The sequence below is a fragment of the Sminthopsis crassicaudata genome, chromosome 2 (assembly GCF_048593235.1).
Source record: "Sminthopsis crassicaudata isolate SCR6 chromosome 2, ASM4859323v1, whole genome shotgun sequence".
In the NCBI taxonomy this organism is placed as follows: domain Eukaryota; kingdom Metazoa; phylum Chordata; class Mammalia; order Dasyuromorphia; family Dasyuridae; genus Sminthopsis; species Sminthopsis crassicaudata.
Window position 1 is genome coordinate 343,204,727 of NC_133618.1, and position 21,723 is coordinate 343,226,449.

Below are 21,723 nucleotides of genomic sequence, written 5' to 3' on the forward strand. Positions count from 1 at the left end.
TTGGAAACTAGGAGGAGATCAACTATGTGAATATTACATTGATAAAGGTCTTGAGTCAATTTCTAAAAAAACATTCTATATATACAACATAATACAATTGGCCTTAAAGAATCCCACAAATTCTAGAAAAAGAAAAGTTTTTTTTTCCAACACAATTTTCATTTTATTCATTACATTCATTACACAAACTAAGATTACATTTCTAAATCTGTTATGATTTCATCACATAAAATACATGGCACATAATTACTCCACATTTTAACTATCTCAGTAAACAATTTTGTTTACACCAATAAGTGCTATTGGAACTGATTATCACATAGAAAATTGTGAGATAATTTTCTTTCTAAAGGCCAAGATTTCAGTAAAAAAAAACAAACAAACAAACAAAAAAAAACAACCCCACAAAACACTGAAAATCATTGTATTATCTAAAAGAATTGTATAAAGAAATGCTCACAATACTTTATAATGTATTTGTTGGCTCTGGCAAAAGGTTAGTTCCAAAGTAGGTAAAAACTTGACAGAAAGGTAACTTATACCTTTAGACTTATACAGGATCACAAAACTAGAGAAACTTTTCTTTTGTGATGGTTTAAATGGTTTTTAAAAATCCATGAAGCTCACTCAAAGCCATTTTACAAAAGAAAAGTTTTAAGAACAGTCATATAAGGAAGTGTGAGGAGAAAGAGGAAGAGACTGAAGAGTATAATGGAAATATCACCAGAGGCCATGAGGAGTTAAGTGAACTTGAAGGGCATGATGATTCTCACTCTCACAGCTTCAACTCTGCCTACATCCAGGCAGGCTCTTGACCTTCTCCTATCAACTTCACCTTCCTGGATGGAGGGAGGAGGAGGAGTGGGAAGGGCAGTGATATTACCAGCACCTCCCCGCAGCAATCATCTCCTCATAGGCAGAATACAGCTGATTTAAGAATCGAAATGTATCCTTTGATTGGACAGCTTAACTCTTCAGGACAAGAAAGGAGAAGATGCATTCCTTTTAATCTTGAAATTATCAAAGACCTGAAAAAGGCTTACACTCTTTATGGAGCTACATCAGCTTATGTTAAGATGTTATTACAGAATTTGGCTTATGAAATTTTAACCCTTAGTGACTGGAAATCCATAGCAAGGACATGCTTAGAACCTGGATAAAACTTGTTATGCCTTTCAGAGTATAGTGAACTATGTAGGATACAAGCCCAACAAAATAGGCAAACTGGAGTTGATATACAAATCACCTGTGATCAACTAACAGGTGTAGGTTCTTATGCAGACACTTCAGCACAGATTAATTACCCTATAACAACATATGAGCAAATCGTTTCTGCTGCTATCAAAGCATGGAGCTTTATCCCAGGGAAACAGGACAGAGGAGAAGCCTTCAAGAAAATAGCACAAATGAACCTTTGCTGATTTTCTGGGATGTCTGCAGATAGCTATCATGCAAACTATTGGTGAAAATGCAGCAACAGAAATTATGAGGCAATTTGCTAAAGAAAATGCTAATGAGGTTTGTAAAAGAATTATTCTAGGACTACACAAGGATGCTCCTTTAGAGGAGATCATAAGACGCTGTGTCACAGTGGGCACAAATACTTTTTATACCCAGGCTGTGATGCAGACTTCCCAAGGTCTGAACATGGGAAAATAAGGTCTCTTTTGGCAAGGGACTTCCAAAGAGACTCATCAATGCTTTCATTGTGTCAAAGTAGGGCATCTGGAAGCTCAATGTTGGCATAGAGACAGAGTGAGAAAACAAGGTGGGATAACAAGGCCTAAAACCCCATGTTCAAAGTGCAACAGAGGCTTCCATTGGGCATCAGAATGTAGATTGATTCAGGGAAAGAGGATGTAGGTGGTGCTCAGCTCCAGGGCCCAAAACAAAAAATACTTGGGGTATAATGGCAGCCAATGCTACACCCAGAGAGTCTTTAGAAGTTCAGTAATCAGACATGACCAATCAGCCAAGAAACAATCTGATGGGAGAAAGGGATTACATAATCAATCAGACAGGAAGCAACCTGATGGGGGAAAAGGGATTACAGTTGGGGAGAATAGAATGCAGCTAGGACTACTGAGATACTCTCTGGAGAGGTGAAATCTATTCCTGTCCAGCCTAGGGATCCTTGCCTCTAAGCACAGTAGGCTTGACCATTTCACTTCCTGAGAGTACTTACAAACAATGTTCATCCATACACTGATGTGAGAAACTGGGGAATATGTTGCTAATATCCCAGTAACTAATACAGGTAGACAATGTGTGACTTATCAACCAGGAGAAGTAGTAGCATCAGGTTTACTGATATAGACTCCTAATAGGCATTCTGGTGATAGTTGCCCAGATTCTAACTCCAAGCAACAGAATCCAGGAATATTCTAGACTGCAGCAGTTACAGCTGACCGATCTATGCTCACTATCTATATAAATGGGATACCATTAGAAGGATTGGTAGACACAGGTACAGATCATACAATCATTAGAGATGCCAACTGGCCCAGTCACTGGCCAAAGATTAAGGTAGACACCTATATGTCTGGTGTAGGAGTATCAATAGCAGTTGAAGTTAGTGCTATTCCTTTGAGATGGACATTTAAAAGTGAAACAGGAGTTTTTAACTTCTTTTATAGATGAAAAAATCCCCATAAATCTTTGGGGAAGAGACATTTTACAACAATTAAGATTACAAATGAGTATCTGGAATGATTAGGTTGGAAGAGAAAGCTGAAGGGTGTTAGATTGATGGTGTTAAAAGGACAAGGGTGGAGCCAGTGGCCCAAGGCCAACAGTTACCAGAAGGAAATGAGGAATTCATAGGGAATGTGAAATTATGTTACAAAAATTTGAAGAGATCTCAGTGTACAAAATAAGAAGAGGGACTGAATGACATGAGGTGAGATCTTTCCAGACAGTTGTGAAAATCAAGTAAGGCTTTATCTACTTCAGAGCTTGAATAGGCCTGAAGGACTTTGAGCATTGATTCAAGGGCATAATCCAGTTCCCTTCCTGCTCTCCTCCCATGACACAATCTCCTCCCTATTTCAGTCAAATATGGGCAACTATGTACTTATTGGTCAAGTTCAATTTTGTGGGTAGATCTCTTGTTTAGAATGTAAGACTCTCAGCCAATGAGGATGAGGGTCAGTGGTGGGAGGGGGTGTTTCGAATTAGGGATTAAAGGGGCTGATCCTGCCCACAGGAGGCGCTTCCTCTCTTCAATTGTCTGCTTGAAGAGTGGGACACCCTTCTCTCGAGAATGTAAAATAAACTTTGCTTTACTCTAAAAAAAAAAAAAAAAAAAAAAAAAAAAAAGATTACAAATGAGTACTTTGGTTTTTTAGGCAGGGCTGCTGTTGAAGGCCTACCAACACTCTCACCCAATCCTATTCAATGGAAAATTGATATGCTAGTGTGGATAGAACAGTAGTCCTTAGCTAGTGATATAATTCAGGCCTAATTAGATATAGTACAGGAGCAACTTGACAAAGGACACTTACAATCTTCTTTAAGTCCTTGGAATTCCCCTGTATTTGGGTTGTAAGAAAGAAATCTGGAAAATGGAGGATGTTGACTGATTTAAGAAAAGTAAATGAACAAATGGAAACTATGGAAACTCTTCAGTCTAGACTCCCATCTCCTAGTAATTGCCTAGAATAGCCTCTTTGGGTTATAGACATTAAGGATTGTTTCTATTCTACCCCCAGATAAGGAGGATATGAAAAGATTTGCTTTTTCAGTGCCCAGCATAAACTTAGCTGAGTCTTATAAAAGATGAATGGACAGTTTTGCCACAGGGCATGAAAAACAGCCCTACTATGTGTCAACTATATGTTGCTGCTGCTCTTACTCCAGTAAGAAAAGCAGTTCCAAAAGTAATGTTATTACATTACATGGATGATATATTGGGATGTGCACCTGAGGAACAAATGTTAGAAGCATGTCTACAAAAGAACATAGAAACACTAAGGAACTACAAATTGCACATAGCTCCAGAAAAAATTTAAAGACATGCTCCTTTTCAATATTTAGGATATGAAGTATACCCTAAGGTGCTTATAGTACAAAAACTTTCATTTAAGAACAGAGAAGCTAAACACCTTAAGTGACTTTCAGAAATTGATGAGATATCAAATGGATGAGTCAAGTGCTAGGCTTGATTACCTATCAATTGCAACCATTATGTGACATTTTAAGGGGAGACAGTGCTTTAAACTCACCATGCCAGCTTACAGAAGAAGCTCAAGAGGCTTTGACTTTATCCAATGTGGTTGAAAGAGTCACTCAAAAACCCTTAGAAATATCAGTTTTTGCTACAAAAGAGGCATCTACAGCAGTCCTTCATCAAGGAAACAGTGAACCTCCCAACACAACCAGAACAAAGCCTTACTCCTTAGCCAGTGCCTGTGGCTAGGATTTTATTAAAGGCCATTAAGCAAGCAGTGCAATTATCTGGGATATGACCTGACAAGATATACACCTTTTATACCAATGAACAAATTAATGTATTCTGTGAAACCATCCCAGAGTGGCTAATTTTATTAGCCATGGCTCCAAATTTTACACACAGGTCTCCATTAAAGATAACCTGACTATTACATAATTGGCAACGGATTCTTGAAGAAAAGGCTTCTAAGCCTTCTAACCATATTGGCCAATGACTCCTTTATTTCAGATAGCCCAAATATCATCAGGCTGCTCGAGCTTTATGTTTGCAATTTGGAATAACAAACAAGGAAGCTAAGAGCATAGTAAAAACTTGTGCAGTATGCCTTCCTTTTCATGCTCTTACACTCCCTCTAGGGAAAAATCCTCATGGTTTGAGACCCAATGAAATTTGGCAAATGGTTGTGACCCATTATAAATCTTTTGGTTTTGGTCTGTCTTTTATCCATGTTGTAGTAGACATCTTTTCAGGATTTACTTTTGCAATACCAACAGCAAAAGAGACAGCCTGAGTGGTCACTGAATTCCTTATACAAATATTTGCAATTATGGTATGCCACAAGCAATGGATCTGCATATACTTCTAAACATTTTGCATAATTTTGTGCACAGTATAAGATTTTACACACCACTGGTATACCCTTTAATTCTCAAGGACAGGCAATAGTAGAGAGGAGAAACAGAGACCTCAAGACACTCCTCCAAAAACAAAAGAAAGGGGGAGTCACAGGTAACCCTAGAGAACTTCTAAATTTAGCTCTTTATACAATTAACTTCTTGATTTTTGACAAAGATGCACTGGCTCCAGCAAACAGGTTTTATAACCCACCAGAAGAGCAGTGTCCAATGCGAGCAGCTCCACTATCTTTAGATAATCTCCAGATGATCTGGAAAGATCCAGAAAGTGGTGAATGGAAAGGACCAGATAGGTTAACTGCTTGGGGCAGGGGTTTGCTTGTATCTCTATAGATGGAGAAGGAATCAGATGGGTGCCAATGAGCCATATTTGCATTGTCCATCAGAGAGAGACAAAGCAGACCCTTGAGATGAAGGAGAAGACCCAAGAAATCTCAGGTGGTTCAATCGCTGATTGTGCCCACCACTGAAAGAGCATGGCAGTTATGGCAACTGACTCATTGACATCAAAAATTGTTAATGAGACTGATGCAGGACTTCAAAACCCTCAGGAATCATTGGAATCCTTGAGACATGATAAAATTGTTGTAGGATTTGAAAACCCTTAGGAATCATTGAATTCTCTGAGAAATGATAAGACTGTTGCAGGACTTCAAAAACTTGCAGAGATCATTGGATTCCCTGACATGTGAAGTAATGTAAAATAAACTGGTTTTGGATTTTTTAGGTTGCAGAAGAAGGTGTATGTGTGATTGTTATTTACATACCCTTCTTCTAGGACTTCTGGAAATCTTTTACAATGCCATGTTGGTTTATATTGATTATTATATCACTACTTGCATGTACAATTCATGTTTGTTACATACACTACATTGAGCCTGCACTGGCTGTAGAGAGAGTCATCACCGCTAGCCTGTGCTTTATTGCTATGTGCTGGTGTAATATCTCCCATGCTGATGGATTTGTGTATACCTAATTTTAGTAAGACCCTCCAGCTAACAATATCTGGCTTGACTCCCCACTTCCCTTTGGTATTTTTTATCTTTCTTCCTGAGAAGTGGGGGGAGGGTGTGTGATCACCTCCTTTTTGGTGTTTTTACCCCCTTTCCTGAGAAGTCAGAGAGGGCATGATCACCTGCATTCTAAAACAAAAGAAAGCAGGAGATGTAAAGGGCTGAAACTCCAAAAAGGTATGTTTGAATCAGACAAACCAAACATTTAAGGCTAATTACCTATTCAATGTGAGACAATGACTGTATTAGCATATATTTGGATAAATGGCTCTTCTCACCATTGGTGCTTGCTGAATGTTTGGTGTTAAAATAACCATAGGCAAGGATTGGAGGGCAGAGGGAGAAAGGGCAGAGTGACTTGGCACAGGACAAGGAGGAGAGAGGCTGGTGACTCTGGACTCCAGGATCCAGGATTTTGCTTGTCTGCCTCCTTCACTTCTTTCCCTAAAGACCAAGGACTTTAATTTATCCTGACTCTGACTGACTCCAAGGCCCTTCAGGGAACTAGCCCGTTCTTTACATTATATGTGACTCCAACTTCATTTGAATTAATAGTATAGTATTGCTGACTAGTAACAGTACTTTTTGAACTTTCTCTTTGGTCCCTGTGTTAAGGGAAGAATGCCCTAAATGCTAAATAGGGGATAGGGATAGGGTATGAATCTGTGATTTCATTGATATAGAGAATTTTCATGTGAGAAAACTATATATACCAATAACCAATATTCATAATGAAACTTGAACCAGTACTTACTGATTTTAAAGTCAATTCTTTATCTACTATATGTGGTGGTTTTTTCCTTTTTAATTTGGGGATTTTGGTTGGATGTTTAAAATATATTTGATTGAATTATAAGTTGATTATAACACACAATCAACTATTGCTATAACAGTCAGTTATAGTAATAAGAATACATTTACTTTTAGTAGAATTGATGGGACTAAAATAGTAGATGCTGATAGGTATAGATAGGATTCTAGGTAATATATGCACACACACACACACACACACACACACACACACACACACACTTCTAGAGGAGATAATAAAGTTAGGGAAATGTCAACAGGTTTTTTGACAATAAATGAGACAGGGAGGAAATATAGGCCTAGGAGAAATAGCTGAGGTTGAGGGAGTTGATAGGGCTGAGAGGGTTAAGTCTTGTCGCCTGGTTATGATGGTAATTATGTTAGAGTATGATGAAGTTAAGATGTATAGAGGGTCAAACTATTTCTACTTTCCTTCTCTTTTTTTTTTTTTTGTATTTGTATTCTGTATTTTTCTCTTTCGTTCTATTTCTTCTTTCACAACATGACTAATATAATTTTTACATGATTGCATATCTATATCATATATATAATTACATATTGCACACATAACCTATATCAAACTGCTTACTATCTTTGGGAGGGAGAAAATTTGGAACTCAAACTTTTATTAACAAAAGAATATTGGGAGGATTCTGGGAAGATGGTGGTAGGGCAGAAAATTTCAGTTTTCTAAATTTCCAAAACGTTTAAAAAAAAAGAACATTGACTCAGTGGGAATATTGAGAAGTGAAAATAAATAAAAATTGGGGTAAAACAGGTGTCCTGCTAAAACAAGTCTGTAGGAAAAAAGATTTTTGATTAGAGTAAACACCTCTAGGCCAACACTGCAGAATCTACTTGGGATAGTTCATTTGAGAGGCAGCCTTAGCATCAGGAACTTTTACTCGATGAAAGCAAAAAACAAACAAAAAAACCAACCAAACAAACAAAAAAACCTGGGTATGATCAAAAACATGTTGTATTTATGATATAGGTTTCCTTGATATGGAAATTTACTATTTTATATTGAATCCTCTTTTATTCTCTTTTATGTTCTGCTGTATATATGGCAATGCTTCTTTTTTTTCCTTTTTTCTTTCATCTTGTATTTAAGTACAAAACAATTTTTAAAAATTACTGAAAAAATGAATGTTAAAAATTGTCTCTACATGTTATTGAGGGGGAAAATACTATTTAGAAGTTAAAAGAAAAAATTGTCCACTAAGAGATATATTTCAGCCGAAGCAATTTACAAAAACAATCTACATCAGTAGAGGGATAACCCACATGTAAGAAATAAATAATCTTTCAAATTAGCAAACTAGCATTATTTCCATGAAATTTTCTTTCTCTAAAATAAAAATAATTCCCCTTCACCTCCCCCCCCCCACTAAAATTTTATAGTCTTATCAATCAGATTATAAGATTTAGAAGATGGAGAGTAAATGGAGTCACTTTGTGTAGATACCTTTCTCATAAAGTGAGTTATTTTTTTTTTAATTTTTAGGATAAGGAAGTCAGGCAATTTATGGGAAGCCTGACTTGATCTAGTTTCCTCTAAGTTTTCTAAGTTTTCTTTCCTTTCTGGTCCCATTCTATCCTGTCTTGTCCTGTTCCTCTTCTCCCCACTCTATCCCATCCCCACTCCACCCCAACCCAGGTCTCTGGATGTTCTATGATATTTGAACCTGCAGGAAGAAGAACAAGAGAGATGTATAGCCTCAAATAATTTCTCACTTCCTGGAGAAGGAGCTAAACAAACATAAGAAAAAGCCAGTGGCATACTTCTCATTTCCTCAATATTATTTGCTAAGATTTTTCTCTTGTAGAAAAATATAAAGATCAATGACTCAGTAAAGGAATTTAGGTTCAAATTTTTCCTCTGATGTTTACTTCTTCTGTGATCTGAGATAACCAAGTAGCAGGCATCTGAGTCCTTATCTATAAATCTTGCACCAGAGAGACTGAAGTCTAGTGGGTCAGGGTGGGGGAAGAAAATACATACGATATGCTTTTAAGTTTAATCTGCATGACCAACATTTTCTCCGAAAAATTAAAAATTAAGAAAAATCAAGCTCTGGTTTGTAGTATTTTCTGATTCCTGAAGTGAAAATGCTTACAATGAAAATAATTGTCTGAAAGCTAGTGGGAGCCAATTCCAGCATACCCTTCAATTACTTCCTTAATCTTAATTATAATCATCTTTGAGAAGTTTTATAGTTAGTGTCCAGATCTCTTTTTTTTTTTATTTAGTAGTTATTAAGTGCCTATTATATGCCAGACATTGTGCCAGATACTAGGATTACAAAGACAAAAAAAAAAAAGGTCTTTGCCTTAAAAGGGGCTTGTAGTGTGTGTATGTGAAGAGAGAGAGAGAGAGAGAGAGAGAGAGAGAGAGAGAGAGAGAGAGAGAGAGACAGAGACAGAGACAGAGAGACAGAGACAGAGAGACAGAGAGACAGAGAGAGAGTGTGTGTTTTGGAAGTTGTCCATAAACAATTAAGTAGAAGAAATATATATAGAACAGAACTGCTACCATTAAGGAACCTGAGCTCTAGATTCACTTGAACAGAATTGACTCTTGAGTTTGCCTAGCCCTAAGGAAAGATCTTGGTGATTTGGGGAAAGCAGACAGTGCAGGCCCAGTTATGCAAGTGATCAACAAAATCTTACATTCTCCAGAGAAATCCCTTTCTTATACAAACTTCAAAGGATTTACAGTCTCCTGAGAAACTGATACACAAACTTCTCTATAGCCTATGGAAGCAGAAAGGTTTTTTCAGATACAATCCTGTTCTATTATCCTGTTGTGTATAAAATAAAGATCTCAAGCCATGCCTCCTTGCAATATATTTTCTCTCTGGAAGCATATAGCCTGCCAAGACATCTTGGTGTTCTTTTCTAATCAATAAAGACTTGTCACAGCTTTGAGTAGGTGAATTCTTTCACCACGAATCCGGCTTTGGCACTTTGGAAGGAGGAGGAGAGAGAAAGAGAGACAGACAGACAGAGAAAGAAATCACAGACCCATCTCTGCCCAAAGTATTCCACCCTCTTCATTTGTTTTTTTTTTTGTTTTTTTTCTTGTGTCTTATTATGCAGATAAATGCCTCACATCGGCATGAGGGGTGGGAAGAGTTGGTTAGAGAAGGACAGAAGATAACTTTGTCCTTTTCATTCACTGTAGGCTCTGGGCCTGGAATGAGCTCAAATCCAGATTCAGACACATACCAGCTGTTTGCAAATCATTTAATTTTTGATTGCCTCAGTTTTCTCAAATATGAAATAAGGATAATAAAAGCATCTATCTTGAAGATAGATGAGATATTTGTAAAGTGCTTAGCTTAGCATCTGGCACCCAAATGGTATTATATAAATTCTTATTTCTTTTCCTTCCTCCTTCCTCTTCCTAACTTTCTTACTATCAAAAATACTATTCTCTCTAGTTATCCAGACTCACAACTTAGGTGTCAAGAAATCATACTTGACTCCTTACTTTTTCTCATGTTCCCTAATGGCTTTTGTGTTCACAGCCTCTCTTGTATATGATTCTCTGCTCTGCACTGCCACCATGCTAATATAGGTCCTTATCACCTCATACTTGGATTATTGTAGTAGACCATTTTAGTCAGTCTTCCACTTACATTCCAAAATGATATTTTTAGTGAAGTTTTGACTATATCAGCCCTCTATTAAACAAACTCGAGTGGCTCTCCATTAGTTCCAAGATCATATAAGCTTCCACAAATAGATCTCTGATCTGAAATCTTATCTGAGATCTCATTTCCAAGAGAGGATAGTCCCTGGAAAATTTTTCTAATTTTTTTTTTTCATAATTTGCCCACTCAGTGCTTCTCAACCAAATGGTCTCAATCACATGTAACTCACAATACTCCCTTTCTTGAGTTTTCATGTTGTTCCTTTGCTGGGTTTCAGTGGTTAGGTCCTATAAAACTGCCTATAGAGCCTTTTTTCTATGTGTCTGTTATTCCTGTTATATCTTATCACTAAATCTTATTTTAGTAGTTCAAAAAAATTTCCTAAGGGAGGGGGAAAATTTTTTGGAACACAAGGTTTTTGAAAAGGTGAATGTTGAAAATTATCTATACATGTTTTTAAAATAAAAAGATTTAATAAAAATGTATCAAAATAAAATGGCAAAACCAAAGTGCAACTTGAAAATCAAAAAAAAGAACTTTCTTGGATAAGGGGCAGAACAGAAAATTTTTACTCCTTCTAAACTGGATACTTTTTCAACACCTAACTTATGTCTTTGATTGAATAATTGCTTCAATACAGGTGTCTAATAATTATTTATATCTTTGATTCAATAAGAGGTATGATTACCTGAAAATGGCATCAGGACAATTATATTTGCAATATGAAGCATTCTTATAATTTTTCTATTTTTGTATGCTGTTTTGATGATGTGAGAATTCAGTAAAAATGATTTGGGAAGCAAGGTAATTTGAGGGATATCAACATATATATTTTTTTTAATTTTTAAATTAATTTTATAATTATAATTTGTTGACAGCACATATGCATGAGTAATTTTTTTACAACATTATCCCTTGTATTCATTTTTCCAAATTTTCCCCTCCCTCCCTCTACTCCCTCCCCTAGAAGACAGACAATCCCATACATACTAAATGTGTTACATTTTAACCTAGATACAATATATGTGTGTAAATCCAATTTTCTTATTGCAAGTTAAGTATTGGATTCTGAAGGTATAAGTAACCTGGGTAGATAGACAGTAGTGCTAATCGTTTACATTCACTTCCCAGTGTTCCTTCTCTGGGTGTAGTTGTTTCTGTCCATCATTGATCAACTGGAAGTGAATTGGATCTTCTTTATGTTGAAGATATCCACCTCAATCAGAATATATCTTCATATAGTATTGTTGTTGAAGTGTATAGTGATCTCCTGCTTCTGCTCATTTCACTCAGCATCAGTTGATGTCTCTCCAAACCTCTCTGTATTCCTCCTGTTGGTCATTTCTTACAGAACAATAACATTCCATAACATTCATATACCATAATTTACCCAACCATTCTCCAATTGATGGACATCCATTCAACTTCCAGTTTCTAGCCACTACAAAAAGCGCTGCCACAAACATTTTGGCACATACAGGTCCCTTTTCCTTCTTTAGTATTTCTTTGGGATATAAGCCCAGTAGTAGTACTGCTGGATCAAAGGGTATGCAGTTTGATAACTTTTTGGGCATAGTTCCAAATTGTTCTCCAGAATGGCTGAATTCTTTCACAACTCCACCAACAATGCATCAGTGTCTCAGTTTTCCCACATTCCACATCCCCTCCAACATTCATCATTATTTGTTCCTGTCATCTTAGCCAATCTGACAGGAGTGTAGTGGTATCTCAGAGTTGTCTTAATTTGCATTTCTCTGATCAGTAGTGATTTGGAACACTCTTTCATATGAGTGGAAATAGTTTCAATTTCATCACCTGAAAATTGTCTGTTCATATCCATTGACCATTTATCAAATGGAGAATGGTTTGATTTCTTATAAATTAGAGTCAGTTCTCTATATATTTTGGAAATGAGGCCTTTATCAGAAACTTTAACTGTAAAAATATTTTCTCAATTTTTTACTTCCCTTCTAATCTTGTTTGCATTAGTTTTGTTTGTACAAAAGCTTTTTAATTTGATGTAATCAAAATCCTCTATTTTGTGATCAATAATGGTCTCTAGTTCTCCTTTGGTCATAAATTCCTTCCTCCTCCACAAGACTGAGAGGTAAACTATCCTATGTTCCTCTAAACTATTCATGATCTCATTCTTTATGCCTAAATCATGGCTCTATCTTGATCTTATCTTGGTATATGGTGTTATCAACATATAAGTTAATAAGGACAGGGCCTAGGGAGAAGGATTGTGAGACCAGTATACTCTCAAAAACAAAGTTATGTCTTCTTTATACTAAGATCGCTGAGAGCAGGGCCATATCTTCCCCTCAAAGACAGTTGGAGCCTATTAAGGCTTAAGGCTAATAGCCTGGATTTCCTTACCAACAACTTTTAAAAAATACAGAGATACAGCTGTACCATAATGGAATGGGCTGCCATGAGATAATGATCTGCTTTTTATTGGACATGTGCAAGCAGGCGCCAGAAAGGCTGTGAAAGATATTCCTGGGTTGGAAGAAAGGAAACCTATGGACCTTTGAGTTTCCTAAATCTGAAAATCTTCTGTCCTGTGATCATGTTGATAGGAAAATCACTCCTGGTTTCTTTTACCACTCATTTGAGTTAGCCAGGCTTTCCTTAGGGGATGGTTAAGTCAAATAACTCAGATTGGCAAGGATAGGAGTGGCAAGGAAGAGGACCCTGGGGATGAAGAAGCAGAAAATAAGTCCTGGGAACTATTTATGAGTTTACTTAATAATGACTCAAAAATGTCCTTTGGGGAAAGGAGAAAAATGAAAAGTATGAAGGGGGAAACTGAAGATCTCAGTTCTTTCTAAGTAATCCTAAAATCTATATTCCATAGTTGGAGGGGATTTTAGAGAGTCATCTAATCTAACTACTTCTATTTTATTTTATTTTACTTGAAATCCTGTGATTTTCTTCTAAAGATGCAAGACAACTTTTAGGCAGATTGATCATGTTGGAGTACTGAACTTCTAAAGACTCTCTGGGTGTGACATTGGCTACCATCATGCCCCAAGTGTTTTTTGCCTGTGGCCCTGGAGCTGAGCCCCAACTTCCCATTTCCCTGAGTCAATCTACATTCTGATGCCCATTGAAAGTCTTTGTTGCATTTTGGACATGGGGTTTTGGGTTTTGTTCTCCCACACTGTTTTTTCACTTTATCTTTATGCCAACATTGAGCTTTCAAATGCCTTACATTACCATGTTGAAAGCATTGATGAGTCTCTTTGGAAGTCCCTTGCCAAAAGGGATCCTGTCTTCCCATGTTCAGATCTTGAAAAGTCTGCATTATAGCCTGGGTATCTTAACTCCAGGTTGCCTATTTCTTTGGACTTATATTCTATAGAATTCACTATAGACCAAAAAATTTACTTGTTTAGGGATGAATAAATTTAACAGCCATTGTCTCCTAATTCCAAATCTGGCATTTTTCCCCATTGTCTATAGAGATAAGGGAGTGGAGAGGAACAGATCAAATTGGAACTGGAGGTCATTCTTTGGGGAGAGATTGCTTTCTACTTCCCTTTCCAGATGTGTTCTACCCTGGTTTAAAGTTTCCTTTCTGTTAATGTCAGATAGTCTCAAATAGGAGAACTTCCAACCTTTCCAGAGTAGTTCTCTTCCCTTATCCCATTCCAATACAGTATAGTGATCCAGGAATAGCTATGGGAAAGGGGGAAAGGGGAAAGGAAGGGAGTAGAAGTACCCAGATAGTATACATAGGTTAATATGTAAGGACTTGGAAGTGAGACAATAAGGGAAATATATTTTACATTGCATAGAAGTGGTTGTCCTCTTCCAGGATCCTATGGGGGTTTCCCTCCTGCAGCTTCTGTTTTTTTGAGCCAGAGTCATGATTGGAGGAGATTAACAAAATTTGATGGAAAAGCATCCCTCATCTAGTGAAATATTTATTGGTGAAACAATTATAGTTACAGACTGAGGGTAAGATGAGAATACAGTTTAGAGAGCATGAGGTGCCTACAATGGTGATACCAACAAAGTTGGAAAATATTCATAGACCCAAAAATCTGAGGGCTTTTTTTTTTTAAACTTTTAACTTTCCCTTTTTCCCTTTTTTACTTTTTTTTTTTTTTAAACTTTCCATTTTAACCTACCACTTGCTTTCTTTACTTTGTCTATCACCTTTGGATCTTGGAAATCAGGAGATGATGGAACTTTTCCCTGAAATATATCTTTTTGTGTCAAGGTTAGGATCAGTATGTGTGTGGAATTGCATAGTTGGTAGCTATGGTTATAGAAATAACATTGGCAAACACTGATGAGGGAGGAGTAGGAACAGCTCTGGATTGTGCAGAGTCACTCCCTACTTTTTTCTCCCTGCTATAGGTGGAGGATAAAGTTCAAGTCCAAGTCCAAGTCCAAGTCCAAATCGAGGGTAGGAGCCTGGACTAGGTTTATCTCAGTTATTTATAGCAACTCCAGAATCATAGGATCCTGTATTCCATAGTTAGAAGGGACTTTTGAGGTCATCTAGTCTAATTACTTCTATTTTATTTTATTTTGATCTGGTACTATGATTTCCTTCTATAGATGCAAGACAACTAAATAGTACTTATTTAATCCATGTTGAAAACTGTCACACAGCTAATGTTTCCTAACTCCAAATCTGGCATTTTTTCACATTGCCTATAGGGAAAGCAAAAAAGATGGTGGGATGGAAATGATTGAGCAATGATTCCAGCAAAAGACCATGTCTTAGAGGGATAGCCACTAGAATATAGCATAGTGTGGTTGCAGCAACTAATGAAACTCTCTTAAGGCATAGAGAGATTGAGATATGTTAAGGTATAATCAATCCACTCTGTGGGAATCCCAAATTCTTGGAAAATTAAAACTATAGTGACAAGATTCTGAGCATTCTTAAGGGAGGTGGCATGGATAAAAAGTTTTCTAAGAGTTATGTCTGATGGGACATGTTAAGAAGGTGAACTGGGTTAATCACTTAACTGAAAATCCCCTCCATACAATTTTAAAATAAGGTCACAACTCAAATTTTGGAGCAGCAGAGCCAAGAAAATATTAGGGTAAAACATTACTTAAAAGGTTGTCAGAAATCTGTAAGCCTAAGTAATCTATAAAGCCTAAACCATCACATATAACAGTGGTTGTAGCAACTCCAGCAATAGTAGCAACTCTGGGAATTCTCATTCCAAAGACAGGAAGGGGTTCACTAACTGGTCAGAAAGAGATTGCTGGGACTCTTTGTTGGTACTGATTGGTAACTCTATTGACCATACACAGTTCTGGGACTCACTTTCAAGGTGGAGAAGAATGCTGGTAGCCTGTTACAAAGGGAAAGGTTCCTGGTCAGGGTTTCAAAACAAAGAGGAAAGCTAGCACTTGCAACTGCAGGGGAGCAGGGGCCCTTGCTTGGAAAAGAACGGAGTTTAAACCAGAACAGCAGAGACATACCTCACCCAGGATGATACCTCACCCAGCATCATACCACATTGCAAGCACCCAAAATGTGGACATCTCCCAGAAGTAGCTCTGAAAACATTAAAAAAAAAAACCCTAAAGCTTGTGATAGTGGTTCCTCACACCTAGGTGAGTAAAACTTAATTTTAATATAAAGCTTAAAGTTAAAAAAAATAGGCTGAAAAAATACATAAACAAAAAATATGAATTTGCTATTATGATGGCAGGAAAGGGCAAGACAGAAGAAACAAAGTGAAAACAGCTACCCCAAAAATGCCTCAAATAAAAATGCTAATTGGACCCATGCCCAAAAAGAATTCCTAAAAAAGTTAAAGAAAGAGATGTGTGGCAGAGAGTGAAGCAAGGATATCATCAAATTGTCAGGAAAAGAAAATCCACTGAAGAGAGCTCCTTAAAAAACAAAATTGGCAAAATGGAAAAAGAAGTGCAAATGCTCAATAAAAACAATAATTCTTTAAAAATTAGAATTGGGCAAATGGAAGCTAATGACTCTTTGAGACATCAAGAAATAAGAAAATCAGTCAAGAGAATGAAAAAATAGAAGAAAATGTGAACTATCTTATCTAAAATAAACAACTGACATGGGAAATATATTGAGGAGAGAGAATTTAAGAATTATTGGAATACCTGAAAGTCATGATAAAAAAAAACAAACAAAAAACTAGATATCATCTTTTAAGAAATTATCAAAGAAAACATCTTAGAAAAAAAGAGTAAAAGAGAAAATGAAAGAATTCACTAATCACTTCTTGAAAGTGATCCCAAAATGAAAACTCCCAGAAATATTTTAGCCAAATTCCAAAGTTCTCAGGTCAAAGAAAAATACTTCAAGTAGGCAGAAAGAAATAATTCAAATATCATGAATCCACAGTTACAGAAGATTTAGTTGCTAACTAATTTAATATGGAAATGTTAAATGAGTAGAGTTGGGGGACTTGGATTATGATATTCCAGAGAGCAATGGAGCTAGGATTACAACCAAGAATAACCTAATTCCCCAAAACTGAGTATAATCCTGGGGGGAAAAGGGGATGCACATTTAATAAATTAAAGAACTTTCAATCATTCTTGAAGATAAGATCTGAGCTGAAACAGAAAATCTGACATTCAAACATAAAAAGTACATATGAAAGAGTAATAAGGGATTCATTAAACTGTTATAATGCATAAAACTCCTAAAAACTTTATTATTAGGGCAAAGGCATTTACAGAGATAGACCATGGATATGAGTTGATTATGTGGAAATGATTTCTTAAAAAATGAGGCAAACACTGAGAAAAGGGGGCAGGGAAAAATAGAATGGATCAAAGTTTTTACATGAATAATCACTCGAGGAAGAGCTTGGGGAAGGGAAAATGGAGTGAGGTGGGTGGGTGACAGGCAGTGCTGAACCTCACTCTTACTGGAATTGGTTCAAAGAGTGAAGAATACACACACACACACACACACACAAACACATTAATACACTGTTGTGTATAGAAACCTATTTTACTTAATAGGCAAAGAGAAAGGTAGATAAAAATAAAGACATAAAAAAAAAAAATCAAGGATGATAAAAGGGAGCACAGATCAAAGGAGGCGGTAGTTGGAAGCAAAATAGACCGGTTTGAATCCCGGCTGCCGCTTCAATTTGCATGACCTGGAGCAAGTCATCCTCCAGGCTTCACTTTCAACACTAGTAAAATGGAGGGGCTGGATTCAATGAATCTTGAAGATCATTTTTAGCTATGCTCCTATGATTCCATGAATGACAGTGGGTAAGGCGTAGGGAGATTTGTACTAGGAAAATTGAAGGAATGAAACCGCCAGATTGGGGGAAGGGAGTCCTAGAAGAGGAAATGCTGCTGCAGGGTTGGGTGGGGCGCGGTCACAGTGGCCTGTGGGGGGAGGAGGGGCGGGAAGTTAGAGGAGGGTGTAGGTTCTTGGACTAGTGAAAAGGTGGGACACTGACCGAGCTGTGCTCAGTTTCACCCAAGTTCTTTGCTGGACATTTTCACTTCCCGCCTGCCAGCATGCCCAAGTGTCCTAAGTGCGAGAAAGAAGTTTATTTTGGTGAGCAAATTTGAATCCTATATCTACCCACCCTTCTATCTCTAGCTTTGACTCTTCCTCTTTCCTTTTCCTCAGTTCCCCGTACTTTCACGGCGTCCTAGAAGCTTCGGGACAGTAGCCGCAGCCATCCCTAGAAGCTATGGGACTCTGGCTCACGGCACAAAGGACCCTAACCCTAGATACTGGTCCCCTTCACCCGAGAGATTTGGGGCAATGCCTTTTCCCATTCTTCTGGACTCTCTCTCCTCACCTATTCGGGCTAGCACTCCTTTCTTGTGGGATCCTGGACACCCCGCCCCACCTTTCTCAGAAGCCGGACTTTGGACGTTCTCCTAGAGCTCCTGCACATTCCCGGGACGCTATCCACAGCAGATTAAGTTCCCGGTATTTTCCTTGGCGCGGACATCTTTTCTCCCGTCTCTCCTTTATCCCCCACACCGTCCTGGCCAGCTCCACAAGAAGACAGACCGGTTTCCTTTCTATTTTACCTCCTTCCTCTCTAGTTGGCAAGTGGCCACACTAGAAATTTCACACGAGTATGTCAGGGTTTCCACCCGACTCCGGCTTAAACTCCAGTCCGTGGCTTTACCAAGTCTGGGTTTTGAGAACCTCCATCCCCCATCCTTTTACCTACACCCCCTCCCTTTTCCTCCACTTCTAAACTACGGATCTTCCATCTAAACCCTTGGGCAGTTGTGGACTTGGAGCAAACTGGGACCTGATATGATAGAGGTGGAAATGCCTTTAACTTCTGGGAGGCTTATCTGAGCAAAAAAAAAAAAAAAAAAAAAATAGAAATCTGGGTGTGGCAGTTGAATCTGAGTCAGCCTGAGGGAGTCTAATTCTCTGTTACTGTGGCATATGTGTGAAAGTGTATACATATGTATCTGTGTTCCTTTATCTTTTCCTGTCGCGTAACCGCCGACCTTTAGAGTTGGAATGGAAACTTTGTGTTGTGAGTGAACAAGTGTTTATGTGAATGGGAATACTATTATGAGTAGTCAACCTCATTACAGCTTGTATGTATTCTACTTGTTCCCATACTGGAATTTCCTCAGTTATTTGGAGACTGCTAAGCTTCCCCTTTATACTCTGCTCTCTGGATCTGGGATCCCCTCTCCTACCACACTGGGGCCTTTGGAGGACCCTCCTCCTACTTTACCACCCACCAATCTTAGTTGCCAGGAGATAAATGAAGTTGGATGAAGTTAAGCGTTGAGAATCAGGCAAGAAGGATGGAAAGATGGGAACCATTCAGACTAATAAGGAGGAGAATTCCTCCCTTATTCCTAAGAGTACTGCCTAGAAGGAGGGATGGTGGTTAAGGAGAAGGTAAAGACATGATGAACCAGGTTCCAAATTATTTGCTGTAGAAGAAGACACTTTCTCTCTTGACTTCTACTTTGTCTGCTCAGCTTCTTTCTCTGCATCTCCCACCATCTTTGTCATTTTCTGTGTCTCAGGACCTGTTTGACTCCTTCATTGGGTGTCTTTTTATTGCTTGACTCTGTATGTATCAGTCTCAATATTTCTCTTTCTTATACTCCATCTGGCATTATTTTCTTCTTTCCAGAATGTACTCAATTTTCCTACAGTCTTTGGACTCTGACTAGAATTTCTAGTTAGAGAAGCAGAAGGTGAAGCCTATTGGAAAACAAAAGGGAAACTTTAGTGAATGAGAGCCATTCCTACACCCTTTGCCAAAGATGCCCAAAATTTTATGGACTAAGTAGAAACAGACAGTAAACAGGAAACTTGGTTAACACTCTAACGGCTGCTCCACCTCTTACCAGTTAGTGATCATTTGAATCTTTTAAATCTTTTGCCACCATGTGCATACATTCGTATTCTCCTATCAAAGGAAATGAAGAGAAGGATCTTCAGGTCTTAGGTAAGAACAGGGAGTATTTCTAACAGGCTGTGAGAGCTGCAGAACATTTAGCATTTACATATGTGTCTGTAACCTGGTGAAGGGATTTTGGAAGGACCTGGGATTACTCTCTCTGTATCTTCTCAGCTGAACGGGTGACATCCTTGGGGAAGGACTGGCATCGCCCATGCCTGAAATGTGAAAAATGTGGAAAGACATTGACATCAGGCGGCCATGCAGAGGTAAGGAAACCCTGGATTATATGTGAGGGGAGTCAGAGATAAGAAAGCCTTGGGTGGGCAAAAATACCATGGTTAGGGAGGATTATCCTTGCCTCAAAAAGTGCACTCCTAAAGACTATCCTTAACAACAGTTTTCCCTTGTTTGTTTGGTCTACAGCATGAAGGGAAGCCCTATTGTAACCATCCTTGCTATGCTGCCATGTTTGGGCCCAAAGGTAAAATACTCTGACAAACAGCATTCTGTTTTCCCCACATTGTTCCCATCTTTGATATAGTCCTATTCTCCTGTCCTACTCTTATCTTTTCTTCCCTTGAGTCATCCTGCAATTCCCAATTTCTGATTGTTTTCCTTCCTTAGGCTTTGGAAGAGGAGGTGCTGAAAGCCATACCTTCAAGTAAATCTAGGTAACAGCTCACCCCTGCCACATTTGCTCAAGTAAATGAGCAATACACAAATGAAACACAAGTTAATTCCAGGTCTTTTATACTTTTTACTGTTATTTTTGATACTAGTCCTCAGGGGGCTTAGTTTAGAGAACAAGCTGGGGATCTCAAGGTTGTTTGGAGTGGACTAAGGGTAAGTAGCTGTTTAGGTGCAGCGTGTAGAGGGTGGCAGGCAGACTTAGTAGCCCAAATATAGGGATTTCAGGTCTTAGAGCAGGCCTCAATGCTGTCTCTGTTTATTTGCAGGTTCTGGGAAGCCTTTTCTTCATCTGCGCTGCTTTCCTTGAATCTACAGGCAAATGTCAGCTGGATTTGACCCATTGTAATCAGTCATGTCATCAATAAATTCTAAACACAACTGACTTACTTATTTGTACTATTTACTGTGGTGGAGATCTGAGATGTGGAAGGTTGAAGAACTCTAAACAAACCACTTTAATGATCTGAAATCAAAGAAATTTAGAACCCTTGTGAAGGATCCATCTTTATGCCTTAGCCTACCAGATTTCATTTAGTTCCTCTGGTACTATAGGTCATTTTCTGATCCTTCCTAAGCCTTTCCTGTTCCTTGAATATTTGAATTCATGACCTCAATTTCCAGAGAGGGAATAAAAGATGTAAGTAGATTTGAGATTAATGTTTTCTCTTTTCCCTCTCCCTATTGTTCTTGTTCTAAGATTTATTTTTATAAGGGGAAAACAGCAATGTACAATATGAGGTTCATTAGAAGTAATTAATAATCACAAGTACTTATTAAGTGTCTACTTATGTGTTAGGCAATGGGACATAAAGACAAAATGAATTTTCTAAACTGGAGAACAAAGATGATAAAATTATTTGAATCCAGGCCATATGAGGATTAATTGAAAGGGGTGATGGGACAGTAAGTCTAGAGAAAAAGAAGATGGGATTTGGAGATTGGGAGGAAAGGCCGTGATTACTGTCTTCAAGTATTTAAAGGACTGTAATATGAAGAAAAGATTGGACTTGTTCTTGGTTCCAAAGATCAGGACTGGGAGCAATGAGTAAAAGCTGCAAATAGAAAAACATAGCTTTGATGTTA

General features: G+C 37.9%; 1 protein-coding gene across 1 annotated transcript; it reads left to right on the top strand.

The window, feature by feature from the left end:
• Positions 1 to 17,917: 17,917 nt before the first annotated feature.
• Positions 17,918 to 21,022, top strand: CRIP1 (cysteine rich protein 1). The gene is made up of 5 exons (XM_074290614.1): positions 17,918 to 18,104; positions 20,122 to 20,216; positions 20,374 to 20,431; positions 20,575 to 20,621; positions 20,907 to 21,022. Exons 1-4 carry the CDS (start codon positions 18,065 to 18,067, stop codon positions 20,613 to 20,615), a joined length of 234 nt encoding a protein of 77 aa, XP_074146715.1. The 5' UTR covers positions 17,918 to 18,064; the 3' UTR covers positions 20,616 to 20,621; positions 20,907 to 21,022.
• Positions 21,023 to 21,723: the final 701 nt, after the last annotated feature.

What these genes read in the sequence shown, in the direction of transcription:
- CRIP1 (XM_074290614.1), top strand. Translation starts at nt 18,065, where the DNA reads ATGCCCAAGTGTCCTAAGTGCGAGAAAGAAGTTTATTTTG. An exon ending in CGAGAAAGAAGTTTATTTTG is followed by an intron (nt 18,105 to 20,121) that starts GTGAGCAAATTT and finishes GTATCTTCTCAG; the next exon opens with CTGAACGGGTGACATCCTTG. An exon ending in CATCAGGCGGCCATGCAGAG is followed by an intron (nt 20,217 to 20,373) that starts GTAAGGAAACCC and finishes TTTGGTCTACAG; the next exon opens with CATGAAGGGAAGCCCTATTG.